Below are 21,300 nucleotides of genomic sequence, written 5' to 3'. Positions count from 1 at the left end.
CACTGGACGCTCCCAGCCAGAGTAGTAACGACAAGCGAAGTTCTTACTGGCGCCCCGCCGTTTAGCCAAATGAAAGAATAGGATGAAAGTCAGGTTATGAAAACGTAATGAGCATGTTTGATAATTCTTTAGTAAGGTGAAAGGCAGTAATGAGGGTATAGGACCGGCTGTAGTCTGTCGACGAACCCCGCTGTCTGAGCGGCGGCTCCAATGGTATCGACAGGTATAAACTGGAATGGCCATAGTCCAGGTATTAGGTGAAAGCAGTGGCGGAGCGCAAGAGGTCATCGCGGCCAGCAAATTATTAGCTTCAATTTTGTAAATTGCAAATCTTAAAATTAAATCAAAATTACCAGCTGGTCCTTTCAAGCTTGGTCTCGTGACATCAGGTGGCAGAGGACTCTTCGTTGACCACCAAGAATCATCTGCTAGAGAGAGCGACCAGTCGCGACGCGAGTCGGGCGGCGCAAAACGTGACTGAAAAAGGAATAACTAAAAAAAAAAAAAAGGAACGAAAGAAAGGGACGAAAAAGAAGTCGCTCGCCTCAGTATTGACGAGGCATACGACATTGCAGACTGGCAGCCGAGGGAGCAGGTCTTCTGACCCGGGAGATTGAAAGCTCTCGTGCACTCCAGGGATTGTACCTTCTGCACTCGTAGTTGTGCGAATGTGTGTTCCATGGCTTGTAATCCTAATTTTTAGCTCTCCCGACATTATTGTTCTCCAGTCTTTCCATGCATGAGGAAGCAATCATACTGATACCATGAGGGGAAATCATTTTATTTTATTGTCATTATCAACGACAAGAATGAATTTTACTCTTTTTTCGCTCTCTCTTTCTGTCGAGGACTTACTCAAGCAGCACGACATCTTGGCCCAATATTCGGAATATTTGACTATAGTATTAGTCCAGTATTTCACCAGTACTCCTGTTGTCGAGCCAACATTTCGTCAAGATATTGGGCTCGTTGCTCTGCATACAGTCATTAGTACCCATAAAGGAGCTGGTAGCTCACAAGGCCTACATCTATAGGTTCATGTATATGAGGCTCGTGCATATCCTTAGTCCAAATAGCTCTCCAGGAAGCTACCCTGGCGCAGTTGACGATGGCCCAAGCGACGCCACTGAGCAGCACCAGCGAACCGAGCGTCTGTTGCATTGGGCCGTACGAACCCAAGACGTCTCTGAAGAAGCCTGCAGAGGAACAGTGAAATTATGTTAAAGAATGCTGGAAGCCCTTCTTAATCCGTGGAACAGATCGCCAGGAGTGAACATGCCAAATACGTTCGTCGAGCGGCACGGCCCAATTTCTGCCATGACGTCTGATCAAAGCGCGACGTAGCAGCGACGTAGCGAGCAGCCTTGAGCTAGCCTCCTAACCGGGACTTCCATCCGGTCCTGGTGCGTCATACCACGTCAAACGCACTCATTCACTTATAGGATCCAGACAGGAAGGCAGGTGATTCGAGAGGACTTCTCCCGCGCTACATGTCAGCTAGAGGATCATTGTTCTCGTGCAAGAACGCGTGACATTTGTACAACGCACCACAGCCAAAAACTAAAATGCATGGCGTATCCTTTCACAGCTGTTGTAAAGGCCTAAATTTGTAGGTCTTCGAGAGTCTCTCTGAGGGATTCTGCACCGTTTTTTTTAACCACAGACACTCAATGCGGAACAGCGGGAACGTTGTTGTTCTTCTTCTACCTCCGCCTCTGGCCGTCTCGTAATGCTTCAAGGCGCTCGAAGTTCTTATGAGCTCTTGCGTGCCACTGGTGGCGCTTGCTATTCTAAAAAGGTCTATTGCAGCTGGTACTCGAATAACGCGAAATGTGTACCATATATGTCTACTTTACGTGCATGTCCTGTTAGCATTGCTTTAGGGTGTGTGACTTAGCAGAAACTGAACAAAATTCACAGGCATGGTGTATCCCCTTTTTCAATACAACACCTCATGCACAGGGTTTTCGTGCAGATTTTCTTTCTTTCTTTTCTTTTTCTTTTTTGTGTAACGAGTCAGATTTTGGTGGCTGAACAGTGGTGATGCCAGATAGAGTGAAGACACCTGTGTGTAGTGAAGCAGCCACGATCGGACTTATCTTACGCTAAACGAGCACACTCTTGAAAATACCGTCCAAGGTGACCAGCATAATATGACTTATTAGCATAGTGCACCCGTTTTTTCGATTATAACGATCAGTAGTACTGCTCATGTCCGCATCGTAACAGAATTTAAGCTAGACCATTTGCGTGTATGTGTAGAAAAGGGGCTCTGATACACGCATTGACACACATGTATTTCCTGTTTCTTACCCTCCTGTAGCGTGTCAATAAATTGCAATACCGTCCTAACTTTTCCTTGGCAGGTACATTCTGATAGTTAGATGTCATTGTAGGAAAAACATTGAACAGGATATAAGTCGACTAAGTCCTTATTGCATACAGAGGTTCAATTGCCGCTAGATGCACCTATGGGAACACTGAAACCGTTTTTGTATACGATTGTGGACAGTTTTTTTTTTCTTCTCTATTTCTCTGTGGAGATTACTGTCTCTTAAAAGAGCATGGAAAGTACCTGGATCATATATTTTTTTTACTGCATTATATGAGCATGCTACCTTCAGTAACCGTCACGCAAAATATTTTCTTTGGGAAGTGCGAATTTACTGCTTTGCTTTTGCAAGAGAGCGCGCAGCGGCGACGCCCTCGCCCAGCGGCTCCGCGCGTCTCGTGACGTCAGGTGGCAAAAGGCTCTTCATTGGCCACCAAGAATCATCTGCTAGCGAGAGCGATCAGTCGGGACGTGAGGGAGGCGGTGCAAAAAGCGAGTGCAAAAAGAAAGAAAGAAAACAGACTGGCAGCCGAGGAGAGCAGTTTATCTGAGCCGCGAGATTGAAAGCTTTCTCGCGCTCCAGGAGGGAGGTGGAATTTATTTGCAGAAAAAAAGGGGAAGAAATAGGGAAAAGTCAGCCATGCAGCACGCCGGCTTGCTATTTCCGAAACAAAAAAAATGGAGAAAAAGAAAACAAAAATAAGAATAAAAACGTAAATATAACTAAAGAAAACAATCGGTCAATAAAAAAGAACAGGGAGCCCAGGAGGCCCGTATCCCGCAGAAAGCGTAGCACCGCCTTTATGATACTCCATGAGTGTTGCGAGGGAAACGTCCGCGCGCGCGCACCCGGGACTACGCGCTGCACTCTTAGATTTGTGGGAATGTGTGCCCCAGGGCTTGTAATCCTAATTTCTAGATCTCCCCACATATTTGTTCTCGAGTCCTTCCATGCTCCTTTAACTGGCCGACTTCGGTTAAACAGTTGGTAATATGTCCGCTTTGTCACGCTGAAGTTGCAAGTGCGAACTCAGCCGAGGACCGTCCAGTCACATGGCTGCATGGTACGAGTTGCTTAGGTACGTCTTCCTCCCCGTGGAACGTTTAATACTGCCTGTCGTGTGCTGAGATTTCCGTGCATGTTAGAGAACCCTCAGCTAGGCAAAAATTGATCCACGGGCCGACCGCTGTGGCGTCGCTCATGATCATTGTCGTATCGCGGCGTAAAGTCACGAATTATCCTTTAGCCGAAGTTACTGCCGACGACAATGAGTTCTCGGTGTTTATGTGTCGTCGTTAACAGACACTAATATAGATTACAATGTTGCCAGCTTTACGTTGCCCCGCTGAATATATTTTCTTCCGGTACCGTGCACTCACCTGCGACAAAGGGTTTGGTGAGGAAGGAACAACCCGTGAGTATGTTGATGAGAATGTTGGCGAAGTGCTGGAGATCTTTGTGAACGTAATCGGCAACGAGTACACCCTGCAGGGCTATCACCGACGCGTTGAACACTCCCATACTGAGGCAAGCAAACAGCAGGGTCACGTAGCTGTACGTAAGCGGTACCAGAAGGAGGACAGTGCCGATCACCAGGTAGTCAACCATGAAGATCACACGGCGGTGCTGCTTGGTGGGCAGAATTGCGGGAACCACGACCCTTCCAACGATTTCTGCTACTGAATACTGCGGGACGATGGTTATGGCGTACGTCGGAGTGATTCCTGTTCGAAAATAAACAAAGATGCAAAACAACATAATAAACACATGGAAAACATGGAACAAGGAAAAGTGTGTTTGGAAAATGAAACGTCCCCGCTTGCCAGGCACCAGATTGCACCCCATGCAGAGTGCTAGAGCGCACTGAACAGATACGTCAGAGAACCTCTTGGCATCGAGCGAATCAATCTGTCTGTCTTTCTCTCTCTCTCTCTCTATCTATCTGGAATTTACTTTCATGACTTATTTTAACTAATTTTATTATTACATAATTTTATTAACTAACGTTTGAGTTAATTGCGTTAACTTAATTTATCCCTACACCAAATCGTAACGCCAAAACATGACATGAACTTTCTTACAGGGGGACTAAAGTGCGACAATTTATCCTCGCTGAATGTCAGGTGCCGTTACTTTGACAGCAATCCAAAAAGAACGGAATTCATTCGTTGCATTGTTCGTAATTTGTGCACGAAGGAAACAGCAACTTGCGCTTTACATCTTTTACATCACAAAATAAACAATAATTCTAAGACATACCGCAAAGCAGAAGAAGGGCAGTTTATGTTGGCCGGTCTAACAGTTTGTTGTTTGTAAGCCCAGCGCAACAATATAAACACGTAACGGAACACTCTTTATGCATTTAATGCATTTTGCGCGGTAAAAGGGCTAGGGCGACATCTGGTGGGAAACAATTTCCAGTTCACTCAAGCAACAGTGATCCCGATACCCGAGAAGGACTTGCTGCTCCTACGGCTGGCTCCTGGCTACGTAGCAAACTATTTTTCGTTTCTGACCCAGTGTTGTGCGCATGCAACGTTGTTTGGTCGCCGTACTTGACGAGCAATGCGAAGTTGGTGGCAACTTCGACACAGCGTTGTCCGTAGTTTTCAATTTTAATTTTGAAACTTCTATGAGCGCAATTGGAAGGAAAAATTTGGCAATAGAGAGTGTTCAGGCTATCGAATAGATACATTTTCTGAGATTTCTTTAGAGTACCTCTAACAATAGACACATAAACAAGGAAAGTGTATTTGGAAAATGAAACAATTCGCATTGATATATCTGCATCTGTGGCCTTCTGGGTGAACTATGATCAATTTCGTGTTTGTTTTTCTTTTTGTTTGTCTTTCTTTTTTCCCCCTTTCTTTCCTGCGAATAGCAAGCCGCCGTAACGCAGGCTTACCTTTCTCTCCTATTTTTTTTTATATACTAAACATATTTCCCCCTTTTCAAGTACAATTTTTATTTTAATCGTAGATGTCCTACTGTGGAATGACCAATCTAATGTGCTGCGTGTAATGCTACCAAGAGCGTGCTATGCAATATGTTACCACAGTACCCAAAAGATTCCATACCTTTGTCGAAGGCGACGTCGATAAGTGACGACATGAAGAAAGTGAAGGTGTAGATGAACACCGCATATGATACGGTGATCAGGTAGAACATGGGAGCGCGGAAGATAGACCCGTACTGTGGTCGTGGAGGTTTGGACGCAGGCATTGCCAATGCTTCGTGGGACATGGTGATCGTGCACATGGTGGACGGCGGTTGCTGCTGAAGAACATTTTTTCTTCTGCAAAACTCCAGGAGACAACAAAGCACCGGCACAACTGACAGGAGCGCTCCCATAACGAGTATGTATCCGTCGTAGCCGTACGCGATTCGTGTCACCAGCAAAACTTTTGGGAAAACGCAACCAGCCATGCAGAAGGCAATGACGTTAGCACTTTGCACCAGGTTCCGCATCCGATCGTCGAAATAGTCCTTAATGAAAGCACCCATTGCGATGAACACCACTCCAGCTCCAAGACCTGTGTGTTTTACGGAACATTGTCATCAGGGACATAAAAATGAATAGCACAATAATACGGTGAAGCATTTTGAACACCCTGTTTTCTTCCTATAAAACTGTTAAGCAGGCCAGTAAGGTGCACCATGTAAAGTAATTCACACCACAGAGTCATAATTATCGCAGAAATTGAATTTAAAGTACGCCGCAAAAAGTAACCGTGCGCAACGGCGGTGGAGAGCAGTACTAGCCTGTGATCTGCAAGGGACATTGCGCTGACGCTACAGGGGGTACTCTCGCTGATTGGTCCAGAGAAATGTTGTCTGCTACTCGGCTGTTCGAGGTTCTGAAAAAGCCTTGCTCCTGGCTCGGTCATGCTTCGGTCGCTCCTTCTATCCCCAATTCTCCGGGAGAACTGGCAAAACTGGTTTACGGCGGCAAAGGGACAGGGCGCTGACCCCCACTGACCGGCGAACCAGAACGAGTTCCCCCTGTAGCGTCATCGGTGACGCGGCATCATACCTTCTCCTCCTCGTTATACCCGGAGTGGCGAGTTAAGGGTGAACGCGCGAAGCCATGTTTATGTGTTTTTTTCTGGGAAACAGATTGCAGACATCAAAGCCTTTCGCGCTATTCGGTAAAATGACACACACACTTTCATCAGACGTCTTAATCTGAAAATTTTTTGGATGGCCCTTTGTACTCATTTAATGCAGAATTTCGTATATTGGAGTCCGTGCATCCGATGACCCTCCTCCCCCACATCTTTTTTCTTTCTTTTCTCTGCAACGAATGAAATGAGCTCCCGCAAAAGAAAGACGAGTGCAGGGGACCCACAAAGCGCGCGCGAGGCCCCTGTTCCGCGCTCGTTCTCCATTGTTCTCCGCACTGTTCTCCATTCGTGAAAAGAGCGTACCGGAGAACGAGGGAACGTCGTGACGTAACGCGGCCTCCTGGCACGTGAGTCGTGACGTGGAGCAGCACAGCGCAAGCAAGTATAAGCGGCGCGTAAGCTCAGAAGAAAGAAGCAAACAAAAGAGGCGGGGACTTCCCTACGTCACGCGAGGATCGTGTCGGCCGTCCGCGGCTGCTTTCTCCGATTGTTTTTTGTAAACTTGATTGCGCAGTGTACAATACACCGCAGCGCGAAAATATTTTGCATGGTGGCTCCTGATGAACAGCTTCACGAATGAAACACGGTCTTGAGCCACGTAATATCACAAACGCACTGACACAGGATCCACGTCGCGCGCAATCGTGATTATGCAGCGATCGTGATCGCCCTCAGGTGTGGACAAAGCGAGCCTCAATCAACAACGCAGTACATAACGTACGAGACTGGTTTCACATCTCTTACGTCAGCACTTCTTACTGATGGGAGAGCAAAGACTCCCTAGTTTTCGTGTCCTGTCCCTTCCTTCTGGGTCATTCTATGCCAAACGTCACAGACACTGCTCTTGACCATCTCTGATTTCTTTCAAATACATTGTGGTCGATTGTTCCCATGCAATCAATGCTCTCCCGGCTTATTTTTGACGCAAAAAAAATTTTTTTTCGCTCTGTGGCCGCGCCTCTTGAAGGTTGCGATGGGGTATGTGACCTACCCGGTGAAAAAAAGGAAAAAAGAACGACGAAAAATCTGACAAAATAGCTTTTTCACAAATTCCAACCAAATCTCTTCTGAGTAAAGGCAAAGCATAACACTTTCGTACCAAGACCGTTGAAGTTTGATTGGCACTTTTTATCGAGAGTTTATGCCCCGAGAAAACTAAAAATTTGAGAACTTTGGAATTTTTTCAGATCCATTTAAACTGATTAGCGCTGTTGTCTAGGACGCATAGAACGTGTTAAAATATTTTGAGGCGGGCAGACTTGGACGAGGACGTAGAAAAAAATTATGAATTCTGAAATATTGCTTTTTACCACATATTCAGCCGTCAATTGCACACTGAGGTGGTCCTGATAAAAATACGAGACAAATTGCATTCGATAGTATGCCCCTTGAACATTTCTTTTACAAAGTTTCACCGAAACACTTTTTGTTTTTTGCAGCGAAAAAATTTTTTAACGTGACCAACCCCGCACTCATCCGGCGTTGCAACCGCAAGGCTGCTCCACCCCAAGATGCATCGCCAAACGCTGTGCCGTGCTTTCGAGTAATCATGTACCAACTGCGCGGCACATGTACTTGCACAGATGAACACAGTTGTGAAGAAGCAAAACCAAAAGAGAAAGGTATTAGTTCACGTACCTGTAAAGATACCGAAGGTGAGAACCATGTTGGAAACAGTGTCTACGAAGTATGCGGAAAACACACCGAAGGCATGTACAATGCTGGCAAACAAAGCAAGGAAGCTGCAGGATATCTTTGGCTTGAGGATGGCATGTACAAGGCCTGTAATAAATATGCGTCATGTGCGTGTGTTGGGGGGGGGGGGCTAATGATATGTAACATGGGCCGGTCATGTGCGTATAGAGTAACAGAATATCGAAGCTTCGTTTTACCATATGAGTCATAATACTATAATGGTGCTCGCATTGCGTTGTCCAGAGCTGGTTTAAAGCAGTGCCATTATAGCAATGAATGGAGCTGTTCGTATAAAGCTATACAGATTGGTTCGCACAAATAGACTACTCTAGTGCTCCACTAAGACATCACTTTTCTATATGTTGAACGGCATTGCTCGTGCCACTTTTTCTCCCTATCTACGTATATTTAACCGCCAGAAGCCAACGTAGTGTTCGAAACGTTTTATCTAGAATTTCTTCGGGTCATATTTGTTTCTGACAAAATTTATTTTCGCATTTAAATGTAATAGGGATACATTATAATTTATAAAATTCTACTTCAGCGTCGGTGATGTCCTTCTTGGGTTGAACACAATTATCGCTGCCATTATATACAGGAGTTCCAATAATAATAATAATTTAAAAAAAAATGTCGACGCTATAGTGGCGAACGTTTCCTCGGCATATAGGAACATCGTGTTCCTTATTGACGGGTAATATCGCGCCGGCTCCTTATTTTAAACTAACATTTTACGTAAAACGTCCACAAAATCTTCCATAGATGGGTAGAAATCCAGCGAACCGGTAGAATGTAGGAAGGGAGTTGCCTCAGGACAGAAGCCGCCGATATTTCGAACAGAGACTGTTCTTCTTCTTCTTCTTCACACATCACATCACATCACGTACCTCACGCTTTCGACAATTACAGGTTAAAAGCCTGTGTGTGACAGCTCGAAGACGTGTAGATGCCTGGAAGATTTTGTAGGAAGGGAGTTGCCTCAGGACAGAAGCCGCCGATATTTCGAACAGAGACTGTTCTTCTTCTTCTTCTTGCCCAGAAGAAGAACAGTCTCTGTTCGAAATATCGGCGGCTTCTGTCCTGAGGCAACTCCCTTCCTACAAAATCTTCCAGGCATCTACACGTCTTCGAGCTGTCACACACAGGCTTTTAACCTGTAATTGTCGAAAGCGCGAGGTACGTGATGTGATGTGATAGAAAAAGAAAAAAAAATGGAGATTTAGGTCACGACAAAGTCAGACTGGCTACCCTAGACCACTTAGCCGCAGTTTGTTGAAATAAATAAAACAGGGAGAAAACCCAGTATAGTTGGGGGCCGGGAGACAAACATCTCAAACTAGTGGAAACACTTGTCACAAACGAGGGACCAGAAAGTGTCACAAAATGTCAACCAGATGCGTTTGTTCAAGGAAACGTAGGAGCGCCTTCAATGCAGCCGCTTGATGATTGAATAGCTGAGGACCCAGGAGCTTTACAAGGTCAAATGGCCGGGCGTCCAGGCGAGCCAGACTTGCTTCTAGTGAGGTACGAGAATCGGTTACACACGTAGTTTTGTCGAATGCAAAGACTGAGCGAACGAATAAGACAAACACAACATTTTTGCCTCAACAACACCCAAGCTATGATCTGGTGGACGGCAGTTGACGAAAAGTTACTGACTGTAATGGTAGCACACGCGTGACCGGCAATCAGAGCGGTGTGGGCTCGACCACCGGCACTTGCTGACTCGTCACTACAGTATTCTCGTCACTTGCTGACTCGTCACTACAGTGCCACCTGCCGTTTTTGAGAACATGTAGCTTTGTTAGCGACGCATATATCAAGTGCAATTGCCACGTCACTCCACTTTCACATGAACTGCGTAGAAGAAGAGTATACGAAGAGGGGAGTCAAGTCCTGTAGATCACTTAAACAAAATACAGAAATCGACACTGAAGATTTTTGTTTAAGTTTAATTTGTACAAGCTTTCGCGTGGAGGTCCACGCTTCCTCAGGTACAAAGTGAAGTACCTGTAGTGAAGTACCTGAAGTACCCTTTGTACCTGAGTAAGCGTGCATGGACCTCCACGCGAAAGCTTGTACATATTAAACTTAAACAAAAATCTTCGGTGTCGGTTTCTGTATGAACTGCGTAGTACAACGCAGTATAACCAGGATCTGACCGTTTCGGGTAAAACTCGATGTCTGCGCGAATTCGACTGACGTAATCACTTGCACAATTTAGTAACAATTTGTACGCAAGAAGATTTAAATATTAGTTTAGTGCAACAATAAACTACGCGAAGCCCATTCGATGCATGCTTGCGATGCAGCATACAGCGGTGCTCAGTGTCACTACCGCGAGTTATGTGCGCTCGACCAATATATATGAACGTTCAATTGCAGTCAAGCCGCCTGCAATTGGACAAGCCGTGGGACGGAAGGACAAATAATAACTAGCCAACACCCGGGTGTACCAGTAACACCTGATTTCACCCGGGATTTCATATGCAAAAACAGCACCCGATTCCCCCCTATATACCCGCGAATCCTTGAAATACAGTTAACCCGAAAAAGTGAAAACCGTATAGGTAAAACGCAGCTATATTTGCGGTGGTATTAAAGCCGCAAATTATTGCCCGATTCGAAAATTTGCAACTACCTATACTTCACACACAGTGACCAGGTACAACATCTGGAGAGGCATTGTGCGGGAAAGACACTCACCTCCAAAATTCAGTAGCGCCGTGACCATACACACGGGCCACACCACCTGTTCCCTTGTCCAGTTAAAGTGGCCAAGGAATGTCACGTAGAACAATCCTAGCGTCCTAACCGATAATGCCGTTAAAAAGGTGACGAGTAGGCAGGCAGCTGCAACGATCCCCGAGCGACAATCCATCCTATACTATGCTCAGGAGCCAGACAGTCTGTCATTCGAACCAGCGGTAGGATGCGCCGGCTGACAGGAGTAAATGCGATGAAAGAAGGGCGGCACAATTATACCTCCAAACGACGGACATAGAGTTGGAGGTTGAGCACCACACCTACCTGACTTGCGGCTGCTTTGCCTGGGAACACATGCGTAATTGTGGCGCGGTATAACCGGGACGTTGTTGGTTGTGGCTCAAGTGTCATGCCTACCTGTTATGGTGGTTGGACCTGTGGTAGGTATACGCAGAGGCCTATCTCGAATTACGTCATTCAAGAGGAGCGATGTAATTGGCAAGGAGACATTATGAAGCCTCATTTATGGGCAATGATAACCGCTCCTCGTCAAGATCATTTGCTGTGCCATTAAGCTGTGACCACGTTGATATCTGATCGCGAACCACTGTTATTGCGCTTCCCGAGTGCGGAGCCGCAACGTTCCTTGTAGACGTATTTTTCTTGATCACATCACCATCCTTGTAGACTTCTTTAGCCTGGGGCCCTATTCCGAGCCGCTGCCGAGCGCCAGCGACAGTGCCGAGACAGGAGTATCGGTAGAAGGCGATTACGAGCACCGGGAGAGACATCTGCCAGTTTTGATATTCCCATGTCGCTTGGTCTGTTGACTGTCGTTAGAGGTTAAGACGTCTGGGAACGAGACTTCGCGCTCTCAGCCAATAGCACAGCAGGAGGAGAATCACCTGGAATGCTCTTTGTTTTGGAAGCAGACGACGACCCGTTGACGATGGAGAAGTCTCGCGCTTCTCGCCCAACGCACGAATAATATGAAATGGCGTTGCAGTTCATGATCGAGCACCGCAATTTATTCGTGGGCGTTTTGCTGGCGGCCTACACGCAGTTGGACAGGCAAAAGGAGTGGGCAGAATTAGTCGCGATATTAAATTCCCGGCGAAGGAGCTGTCAGGGCAGGTGACAAGTGGAGAAATGTAAGGTTTAGGCAGACCTTATTGCGCTGGTAATGTGGACGTGTATGATAGTCAGGAATAGCCTCCGCGGTGAAGCGGTTTCACGAAAGACGCCTCATTGGACACATTGTCGTCCGATCTAAACACCGGCGCCTGCCGTGGCGCCGTTCATAAGAGCCACGCGAACTTGCAGCCACCTTGACAGCTCTCGCTCCGCTTAACAACAGTATAGCTCACCGTAACGACAGGGTCAAGACTGTCGTTCCCGTGAGCGACAGCGTCGTTTACGGGCGACGCGACTGGAGCGCAGGGAATACCACATTCTCATCGCTAGCGTTACGTTGCGTCAGATACCACGCGTGCGCTTGCTCCCAACGACACGTTCGCGCTACCGACAAAGATCTGAATAGGGCCTCACATGCGCCGCACTATAGCAGTCATCATTCACTATCGTAGATCGAGAGAGAAGCAGAGTCCTGCGACCAATACTTGGAGGCTATACGCTCTGCAAGTAACCGAGCGTTCTGCGCATATCTCCTCTCCTGGTTATTTCACTCGGGAAGCACCATTGGCTACGGCGGTGCCCTCTCTCTTCTCTCTCACTGCCTCCTCTCATGCGCAGAGACGCACTTGCACAGCGTATAACCGGAGCTACGCTCAGTGGCAAGCGTTACCCGTCTTCGGTTCTGGCCAGTGCTGCAGCTGCAGAATTCGAGTGCACCGAGACATATGAGGCCGCAAGTTGGACGGTTCGCTGGACCGTCACCGGCATCCTTTTCCAAAAGGATGCCATTGAATCACTACAACAAGGCGACAGAAGATTTGGAGGGAAATCGTACGAGCGTACTAAAGTAAAAACTGCAGCAGAAGGACGCGGAAAGCATGCAGGTTAAGACAGTAACTGACAGATAGACCTGCGGACTCGCGACTAGCAGAAGTTGAATGGATAAAGACCATATATACAGCACACAAGGTCAACAACCAATGGCAACACAGTAGCTAACACGTGGAGCGATAACAGAAAATGAGGCCACATCAACTTCTACGTATATATATATATATATATTCCAACTCAAACCCAAATTACACGTGTAATCTTAACACGCAAGGAATTCTTTCTCCAGGCTCAGTTAAGGAAAGTGATGGCACACTTATGCACGTGTTGCCATCCAAACTGATGTGGAATGCCTCCAGAATTTCACGAACAGTTTTTTTTTCTGAGCTCTTGCCGATTACCTTATAGTATCTTTGAACCCCGGCGAACAAGAACAGTCCCTGCAATGCACTGGCAAATGGCCAGCAGGAGTGCGTCCTATAGACGACCCCAGGTCATAGTCACGATTTATTTGTTGTTGTTGTTACCCTATAGACGACGCATGCTCGAGGAGCCGAACATTGAGGCAGTGACCAGACTGATCAATATAAAAACCACACACCATCCAACGGTATGGAGCAAACCACTGCAATATCACACTCCACAAACGGATAACCTGAGTCTCACTTCGGAAACTTTGTCATTGCTTTGGACAGTTTATACACTGGCATAGTGACTGTAGTTCATGTGGAGCAGGAAAAGCCGCATCAACTCCATACCTAGCTGCCACCCTTTTAAAATTATGGGAGATTTTGTGTATATAAGGGATACACACAGGCCTACTGGAACGTGCGCTACGCTGCAATACGGCTCTCCAAGGATTTCGTTTTTTTAAACAAGGTTACTGCAACACTCTCTAGGCTAGATTCTGGATAGCCGTACCAGCATTCCTAAGCCTCGTCAGCTTAGCATCAAAGCTTTCATGTACCATGTGCTGGCGAGGTCTCATTAATGCCGCTACCGCTTGTCCGCGTCCTTTTGCTGCAGTTTTTGCTTTGTAGTATGTACTTCAACTAGCTACCCCGCTTCAACCTACATGAAACCGTACGTGCAATGGATTACAACGTCAAGGCTTAACGAACAAGACTCATCAAGCACCGACAAGGAAGCACTCGAAGAAACCTCGGAGCAGATGTCGTCCACAAACCAGCTGGACCCTCAACGACTTTTAGGAGCAACACAGAACGAAGGACTGAAGATGTCCGCGGCAGAAAACGGAAGAGATTTTAGAAGAAACTTTGGCAAGCGTAAGCTGCACGAGATGTGTGTAGCCGAGTGTGGCGGCTTGCCGTATACAGTATGTGATCTCTCTTGGGACCGATTACCCGTACATGATCACCACCAACATAGACGTCGGGGACCTTCTCGTAAACGGCGCTATGGGCGTTCTCAAGTAGTATATAGAGACCACCGAGAACGAACATTTCGATGTAGACGGCGACGACGAACCGCACCCGTCTACTAATGGGGCCATTGGGAAGACGGAGTGCATCGTGAACCACTTATGGCCAACGGGACGCCGCTCCGCATTGCCGCGGGTCTTGAGAAGGAGAGAAGAGGGAAAGCGTGAACTAGCGGTTTCGTTCGCGCATAAATCGCAAACGATGCGACGGAGGAATCCCATTCCTTTTGTATTGCTATCAAAGTAACGGTATCGAGGAGAAATTTTTGCGCTGTAGTGCCCCCATAAGGCGTGGATAGTAATATTTTTGAAACGCGATCTGGTCAAGCCTAGTGCTTTGTCCTATCCTCTAGTTTTGAATAGCAGATTATTTGCCTCCGCCTTCGCGTCGAATATTTTGCAACGTTTCTGGGGGACCGTGTAATCCATGTCGTAAAAACAGACATGAATTGTAATCTGATGCTCCAGGTGTAGTGCTTCAGAGTTCGAATTACGGACCACGCTACAGCTGATGTCCTTTTTGACAGGGTACTCGCTGTCGTGGGTTTAGGAGATGTCTAGAGTGCTTCCCATCTCGGAAGAAACCTCTATGATATGGATGAAACAACGCTGTTATCAGGGGCGGATTTAGGGGGGTTCCGGATGTCCTGACCTCCCCCTCAATTCCAGATTTGAGCATAGGGTTCAATGGACCAATCCCAGCATGCACCTCACACTTGTCCATACCGGACCCCCCCCCTCGGAAAAATCCTAGATCCGCCCCTGGCTGTTATCACTTCATCATGTCCTCGATAGCAACCTTGTGGTCGCATTGCAGCCCTGCCATTGCCCCTGCCCAGCCATTGGGCCCACGTATTGTTACTATTCGCTCTCAAAAGAGAAGTTCATCACATAGCACAATCCTGGTCAACCATCATCCCGAATACCGTATTCTCTCCCCTGATTTGTTGAAACTGGATGGTGTATGCCTTTTTGTGACGCTCATGCAGTTTTGTTAATCGTTACAACGGTGGTGATGGTGGTGGTGGTGTCGAAAACCAGCTTGCCGTTGTTCGCCTCACCTATGTGGGCCGCGTCACGACTGTAGCCAGGATGAGATGAGATGAGATGATATGATAACAGATGTAATTGTTACAAAGACGCATACGCCCACGCTTTCCACGAGTCAGGAGTTATAAAGGTGTCATTCTGCGGAAATTCTGCTTCATTGCCCACACTGCCAACCTTCTCGGACCGCACTCCCCAGATCTCTTAATCAGCTGGACTGTCGCCCCCTCCCCCCTCTCTCTCAAAATTGCTTGGTCCCTGGCCAAATCCAGCCCACCAACGCTCTGCTTTCAAAGTGCTTTTGACCTTTCTGGTCACCATAGGACTTCTATCCTTATTGTGAAGGGGCTCATTTTTTCGTTCCCCACATCACCACCAGCAACGGGGTAGAGTATCGTCCCTGGCGATGAAGCTCCCCATTCGCCATATCAACAACAACTTTATTTAAAGATAATTCATCATCTCACAATAAAGTTGTTATTCTTTTCTGCGCAACAGCTGGAGTGCAGCATGCACATGCATATGGAAGTTCGGTTTACTTATTGAACTGCGCCACCCTGAGGGACATCATGCACCATCATCGCCCCCTTCTTCTCATGAAAAACCTTCCTCGAGGCATACAAACCATGCTCTATAGGCTCACTCGATCTGTGTTCACCAATGCTCAACTATTCAAGATCGGCTCTAGGGGTGACGCTTGCTGTGGCCACTGACGCCCACTTCTGTGTGGCCAACAACGGCAAGCCGATCCTGCCATTACCCCTCCCCCCTCGGTTTTAGGAGTGATGAGGGGTGATACTTTGACTCGGGCCCCGAGTAAACACGGAAACGTTTTGCAACTGGATTACGTCACTTTGGAAGATCGCAAGCAAAGGTACGCTGCGAACAGGCGAGAAAATGGCAGTCATGAAAATCGGTGAGAAGACTCCATTAGCGAGCGCTACAGATGCATTGGTCTACTGTGACTATCCAGGAGATGTAAGTAGGAAGGTCGTATTTCAAGTGCTTGCAAGGTTCCCATTTGCTAACGATGCTCCACCTTCGGCCACACGACCGATGAATGCAGCTCTCGGTGTCGTCGCTGCTGTATAACATGCATTCCCAGGGTGCGTGCCCCCCTCCTACCTTCTATGCAAGCGGAGTCCACATGGATTTCTCAATGCATGGACCAGCACAGCAACCCGCGCTGGCCCTCCTCCTACTTGAATGAACATGCAAGAACCGCATGTCCGCTCCAGCATACCACAGACTCAAGAATAGACCTCTCCCTGTTTGTGAACAACTGACGTCATAGTGTTCGAAAGCGCCACCGACTTGGTAGAGTTGAACTATACGCTGAAAGGTAGGGGCGAAAAAGATCGCGCCCGAAAGCCACGGTCTTGAGGTGATTACGGTGGTCCCTGAAAGAGACGCGACATTCGGTCCCACGTTTCTTTCAGTAGGAGGCAGCGACCAAGTGCCCATTCGTCGAACCCAGCCCTCCCTTTCAGATTTGTTTCGGTTTCAGTCTGTCTATCAATGTGATGATGACGTTTCTCAGGTAGAGGCCTATTCCATATCGCCTCAGGGAGGGACCAAGATGGCATCAGCCCGCTCGTTGTGCCAGCTCGAAGTGCGGGAACTCCTGCTTCTGCTATAGTTCTGTGGCTTCACCAGCTACGTCATAAGCTGCTCTGGGCAGAATGCTCCAGCAGCAAGCCCTATCTTTGACAGCGAAGACACAGTGGTGTCCGGGGGCACCTTTCGGACGTCTCTACACCGATTGATGCTCTCAAAATGACGTAAGGTACAAGATTTGGACCCCAACAGAAACAGGTGTCAGCCCTCAGCCACGAGCGCCGTTTCATCCATAAATGAACATTTCACCTAACGGCATTTCAGAGAATCTGTTCCCTATTTCGTCAGGAGCATTTAATTCCATACACATGAGACGAGTTGCCTCACAAATATTGTAACCAAACGACTAGATTAGATCTTATACAACGTACAACAAAAATGTGGAAGAAATAACTGAAGCAGGGGGAGATGTTTATTTTGAAGAATAATGAAGGAAAAGCCTAGCGAGTCAGCTCCTCAGCCATTCAATCATCAAGCGGCTGCATTGAAAGCGCTCTTACGTTACCTCGAAGAAACGCATCTGATTGACACTTTTTGGTCCCTCAAGTGTTCCCACTAGTTCGGGATGTTTTTCTTCCGCCCCCCCACCTACCGGATTTTCTCCCTTTTTTAAAAAAATTATTTCAACTAACTGCGGCTAAGTGGCCTGGGATAGCCAGACTGAGTGGCAGACTTTGTCGTGACTTAAATCCCCCTTTTTCTATCACATCACATCACAGCTTGTTATTCCCTTGAAAAGGAGGTTATCTGCTGATAAATGCCATTATTTGCCGTCATCCACGGGAACAGATTACTCCGCTCGTGCTATAGTTGGGGCAGCATATTTGCCGCTATTATTTCCACTGACATTGGCACTAAGACGTCGATAGTTTGAGGAGTATAGGTAGGGAACAGAAATTGCTGTTGTGAAATGTATGGCACGTTTGACGTCATCCAATCTTGAGAGACTATCAATGTTTTACGATGTTCGCAATGCTTTCCGACTAAAATACCAGCTAATGCAAAGACGTCCGGCACTTATTTATTTATTTATGACAGATACCTCAAAGGTACCCGTGGGCCTTTACATTGAGGGGTGGGGATAAGATTTGTTACATCAACAACAACAAAAAATACATAGATAAAGCACAATGTGAACTACACAAAAAATGCAAATTTACACTATACGGAGGTAGCGAGCTTGTTCTCATTTCAACACAACATGGTTCACAATTGTGACCACATCGGCTCCGGAAGACAATTCCATTCAATCGTCTGGGGAAAGAATGAGCGATGGAACTGCATTGTTTGGCACAAGATGCGATTGACCTTAAACTGATGATGCAGCCTTGATGATATAATAAAGAAGGGTCCCAAAGAAGGGTTATGGAAAAACTTGTGGTGAGCACAAAAACGAAAATATTTCCCGCGAAATGCGAGCTCAGCAAGACAAAGTGAAAGTTTAATTGATGTGACACAAGAAGGGTAATTGTAGGTTTTCGATATAAAGCATGCTGCACTGTTTTGACATGTCTCAAGGGGTATAGTAAGGTTAATAAGGTGAGGGTCCCAAACACAGCTAGCGTACTCTAGCTTCGAGTGAACGATTGTGGTATATGCCAGTTGTTTAACAGAAGATGGGGCATGCCTCAAGTTCCGGCGAAGAAAACCAAGCTTACGATTAGCATCACTTACTATGGAGTTAATGTGGTTTGTCCAGCTGAGATTGGGAGTGACATGCAGCCCCAGGTACTTATATAAATCCGATTTATAAACCAAGGACAGGCCTAATTTGTAGTAGTGGGGGTAGGGCTGCTTCGAACGAGAAAAGGAAACGTCTGAGCATTTTGCAACGTTTCGAGAAAGCATCCAAGTGGAGCACCATGAGAATATGTCATCGAGGTCGTTTTGAAACAGTTGTTAGTCTGAAGTAGTAGCAACACTACGATAGATGACGCAGTCGTCCGCAAAAAGATGAATGGACGAGGATAACGAATTGGGTAGATTGGTAATAAAAATACGGAAGAGGAGGGGACCGAGTACTGAACCTTGAGGCACGCCGAAGAAAGAGAGAGGGAGAAGTTGATTAGAGTTGGATTGGATTGGATTGAATCGGAAATGAAAGAAAAATATGGAGAAGTTGATGAGAGTTGCTTGCGAACGATACCGTTGCTAGCTTTCGAACCAGGCGAAAGGCAAAGGGTTCAGGTTGAGCTGTGAAAGCTTACGAAGGAGGAAAGCGTGACTGACTGTATGAAAGGCTTTAGCAAAACAGGGGCGCATCCAGGGTGGGGGAGGGGGGGCGTCAGTTTATACATTGGATTTCCCTCTCTCCCCTCCACCACTACGCGCTCCGACAGAGAATCCGACCCCCCCCCCCCCCCGATTACCTGGGGTCTGGATCCGTCCCTGTAGCAAAGTCAAGAAAAATGGCGTCTGTTCGCAAACTAAGATCAAGGTTCTTTTGGATATCATGAGTGGAACAAGACAATTGTGTATCACAGGAGAAACCCATGCTGATTGGGGGAAAAGAAGTTATTAGAAAGTTATCCCGGCGAAGACCAACTTCCAAGGCAAGATACTTTACATGTTTGTATTTTTTGTGCGTAGTTAGTAAGAGACATGCCACCAACGCACGCAAGATCTGCAGAAACAAATAGCGATACATGCAACGGTTCCAGAGTCGGACTTTGCAACTGCTTTTTATGCAGTGCCAGTGTAAGCAATAATACAGGCACGCGTGAAGATCAAGCTCTTTTAAATATCGCTACAGCATTACGCGTTATTTTTCATAAGCCACTCCGAGTCCTTATAGCACATCGCATGTTTCATATTGCGAAATACCGTCTGACATGCACCTGCTGTCAAGCGGTGCAATTAGCCCGTTGCTTTTCTGTGTTCGCATATGCGCCATCAAGCATGAACTCATCACCAGCTTTTCTGTGTGACAGCTGTTTACCGAGAAGAATAGGGGCATCCTCCAGCTGGGCGATTAGCGCGTTTCCAGGAATTCACAGGTTTCTTGGGAGCGTTGTTACGTCATTGTCTCGCATCAAATGGCTCTGATTTTGATTTTCTTGAATAGCTCAGTCGCAAGATCACAAGCCAGAGTGCAAGTTGAAAAAGCCGCAAACCATAAATGTCGTTCATAATATCTTGCTTCACACACAAGATTAATTGGATCCGTCGGTTTTCTTCATCATGGACAAGTAACATTATAGCGTGTCGGGACTATGCAGGATGAAGGACAAAGCCTCCAGTTACTATTAGATAACACTTTCAACGTAACCGACGCGATATGTGAAGGCACACAAGAAATCTCGCAGAAGTATATTGCACGCTCATTTCTTTGTGGAACCGGGGTCTCTAGTTTGTAATACACTGCTAAATTTTAAACACCTTTTAGGTGCAATTATGGAGGAACTAGGGCGTATTTGCTTCGACACACCCCTATTACACCGTTCGTAAAAATCTACCTGCGCGTAGGGTGTTAAATGGATGTAAGAGTATACCAGAAGTCCTTCTGCACAGCAATCCATTTGACGCTGGTGTATAGAAAATAGGGTAACAAACGTCTAATTGTACAACCTGATAAAAAACTTGTCCAGATGTGTGCAGTATTTAGATGTTTATTACAAAATGTGTACAAGATCGTCAATAAATATATGCCTGGCGTTTTTCTTTTTCCTTTAAAAAAAAATGAGACAGGGTTTACAGGGTGTTTTTTACAAGCTACGAGAGCACCATAGATGTCGTTTTTGCAGTAGAGTTATACGGCCAGACAGACGTACATCCTCTGGAAGAGAGTATACGTAACAACAAGATGATTAATTACGTAAAATTCATTCATCAGCTCTTTAGTTAGGAAATTTCGGGGGAAAACGAGATGACAGAATGGAAGACAATCCTAGTTGAAGGTCACTCCCTCTTTTAAAAACCTCGAAACGAGCACGTGCTGTGAAATATGTATAGTCGAATTTCGAATATGCAAATGAACCGAAGCCAAAACTGCGCACCTCACGAGCGTATCACCTTCGCCGACGGGGGCGTATCTGGGCCGCAAAGCTGAACGGGCCAGCAGATCAGCATCTACACCAGTCCTCTGCATCACTCCAAAGCACGTGACCCTCTGACGTGGAATGAGTGCAGTCCTCCCTGCGCTCCTGATGCGCGCGGTTTCAGCTCTTTGCATCGCAAAATTCGGCGATCGATATTTCAAGTTTTCAACACGTGTGCTTGTTTCATGATTCTTTTTGAGGGTGGAAATGATTTAAACGAGGACTGTCTCCCATTCTGCTATCTCACTTTTGCACGAAAGCCCCTAATTAAAAGATTTAATGAATTTTATAATAATATAATAATTATTGATATGATAAGTTGATAAGTAAATTAA

The 21,300-nt window shown here is 46.5% G+C and overlaps 1 protein-coding gene across 2 annotated transcripts; it reads right to left on the bottom strand.

The window, feature by feature from the left end:
- Nucleotides 1-769: 769 nt before the first annotated feature.
- On the bottom strand, nt 770-11,607 carry LOC135399702 (monocarboxylate transporter 4-like). 2 transcript variants are annotated; one of them, XM_064631434.1, is made up of 6 exons: nt 11,183-11,358; nt 10,859-11,093; nt 8,096-8,239; nt 5,411-5,866; nt 3,713-4,057; nt 770-1,196 (listed from the first exon to the last, which is right to left on the bottom strand). In XM_064631434.1, the coding sequence occupies exons 2-6, from the start codon at nt 11,031-11,033 to the stop codon at nt 988-990; spliced, it is 1,329 nt and encodes a 442-aa protein (XP_064487504.1). In that variant the 5' UTR covers nt 11,034-11,093; nt 11,183-11,358; the 3' UTR covers nt 770-987. The 2 variants fall into 2 exon arrangements, with proteins under 2 accessions (XP_064487504.1, XP_064487505.1); XM_064631435.1 differs by lacking the exon at nt 10,859-11,093 and having other exon boundaries at nt 11,276-11,607.
- Between the last annotated feature and the right edge of the window lie 9,693 nt (nt 11,608-21,300).

This window comes from Ornithodoros turicata, chromosome 7, assembly GCF_037126465.1.
Source record: "Ornithodoros turicata isolate Travis chromosome 7, ASM3712646v1, whole genome shotgun sequence".
In the NCBI taxonomy this organism is placed as follows: domain Eukaryota; kingdom Metazoa; phylum Arthropoda; class Arachnida; order Ixodida; family Argasidae; genus Ornithodoros; species Ornithodoros turicata.
The sequence above is the reverse complement of the archived record's forward strand: the minus strand, read 5'-3'. Positions and strand labels throughout refer to the sequence as shown.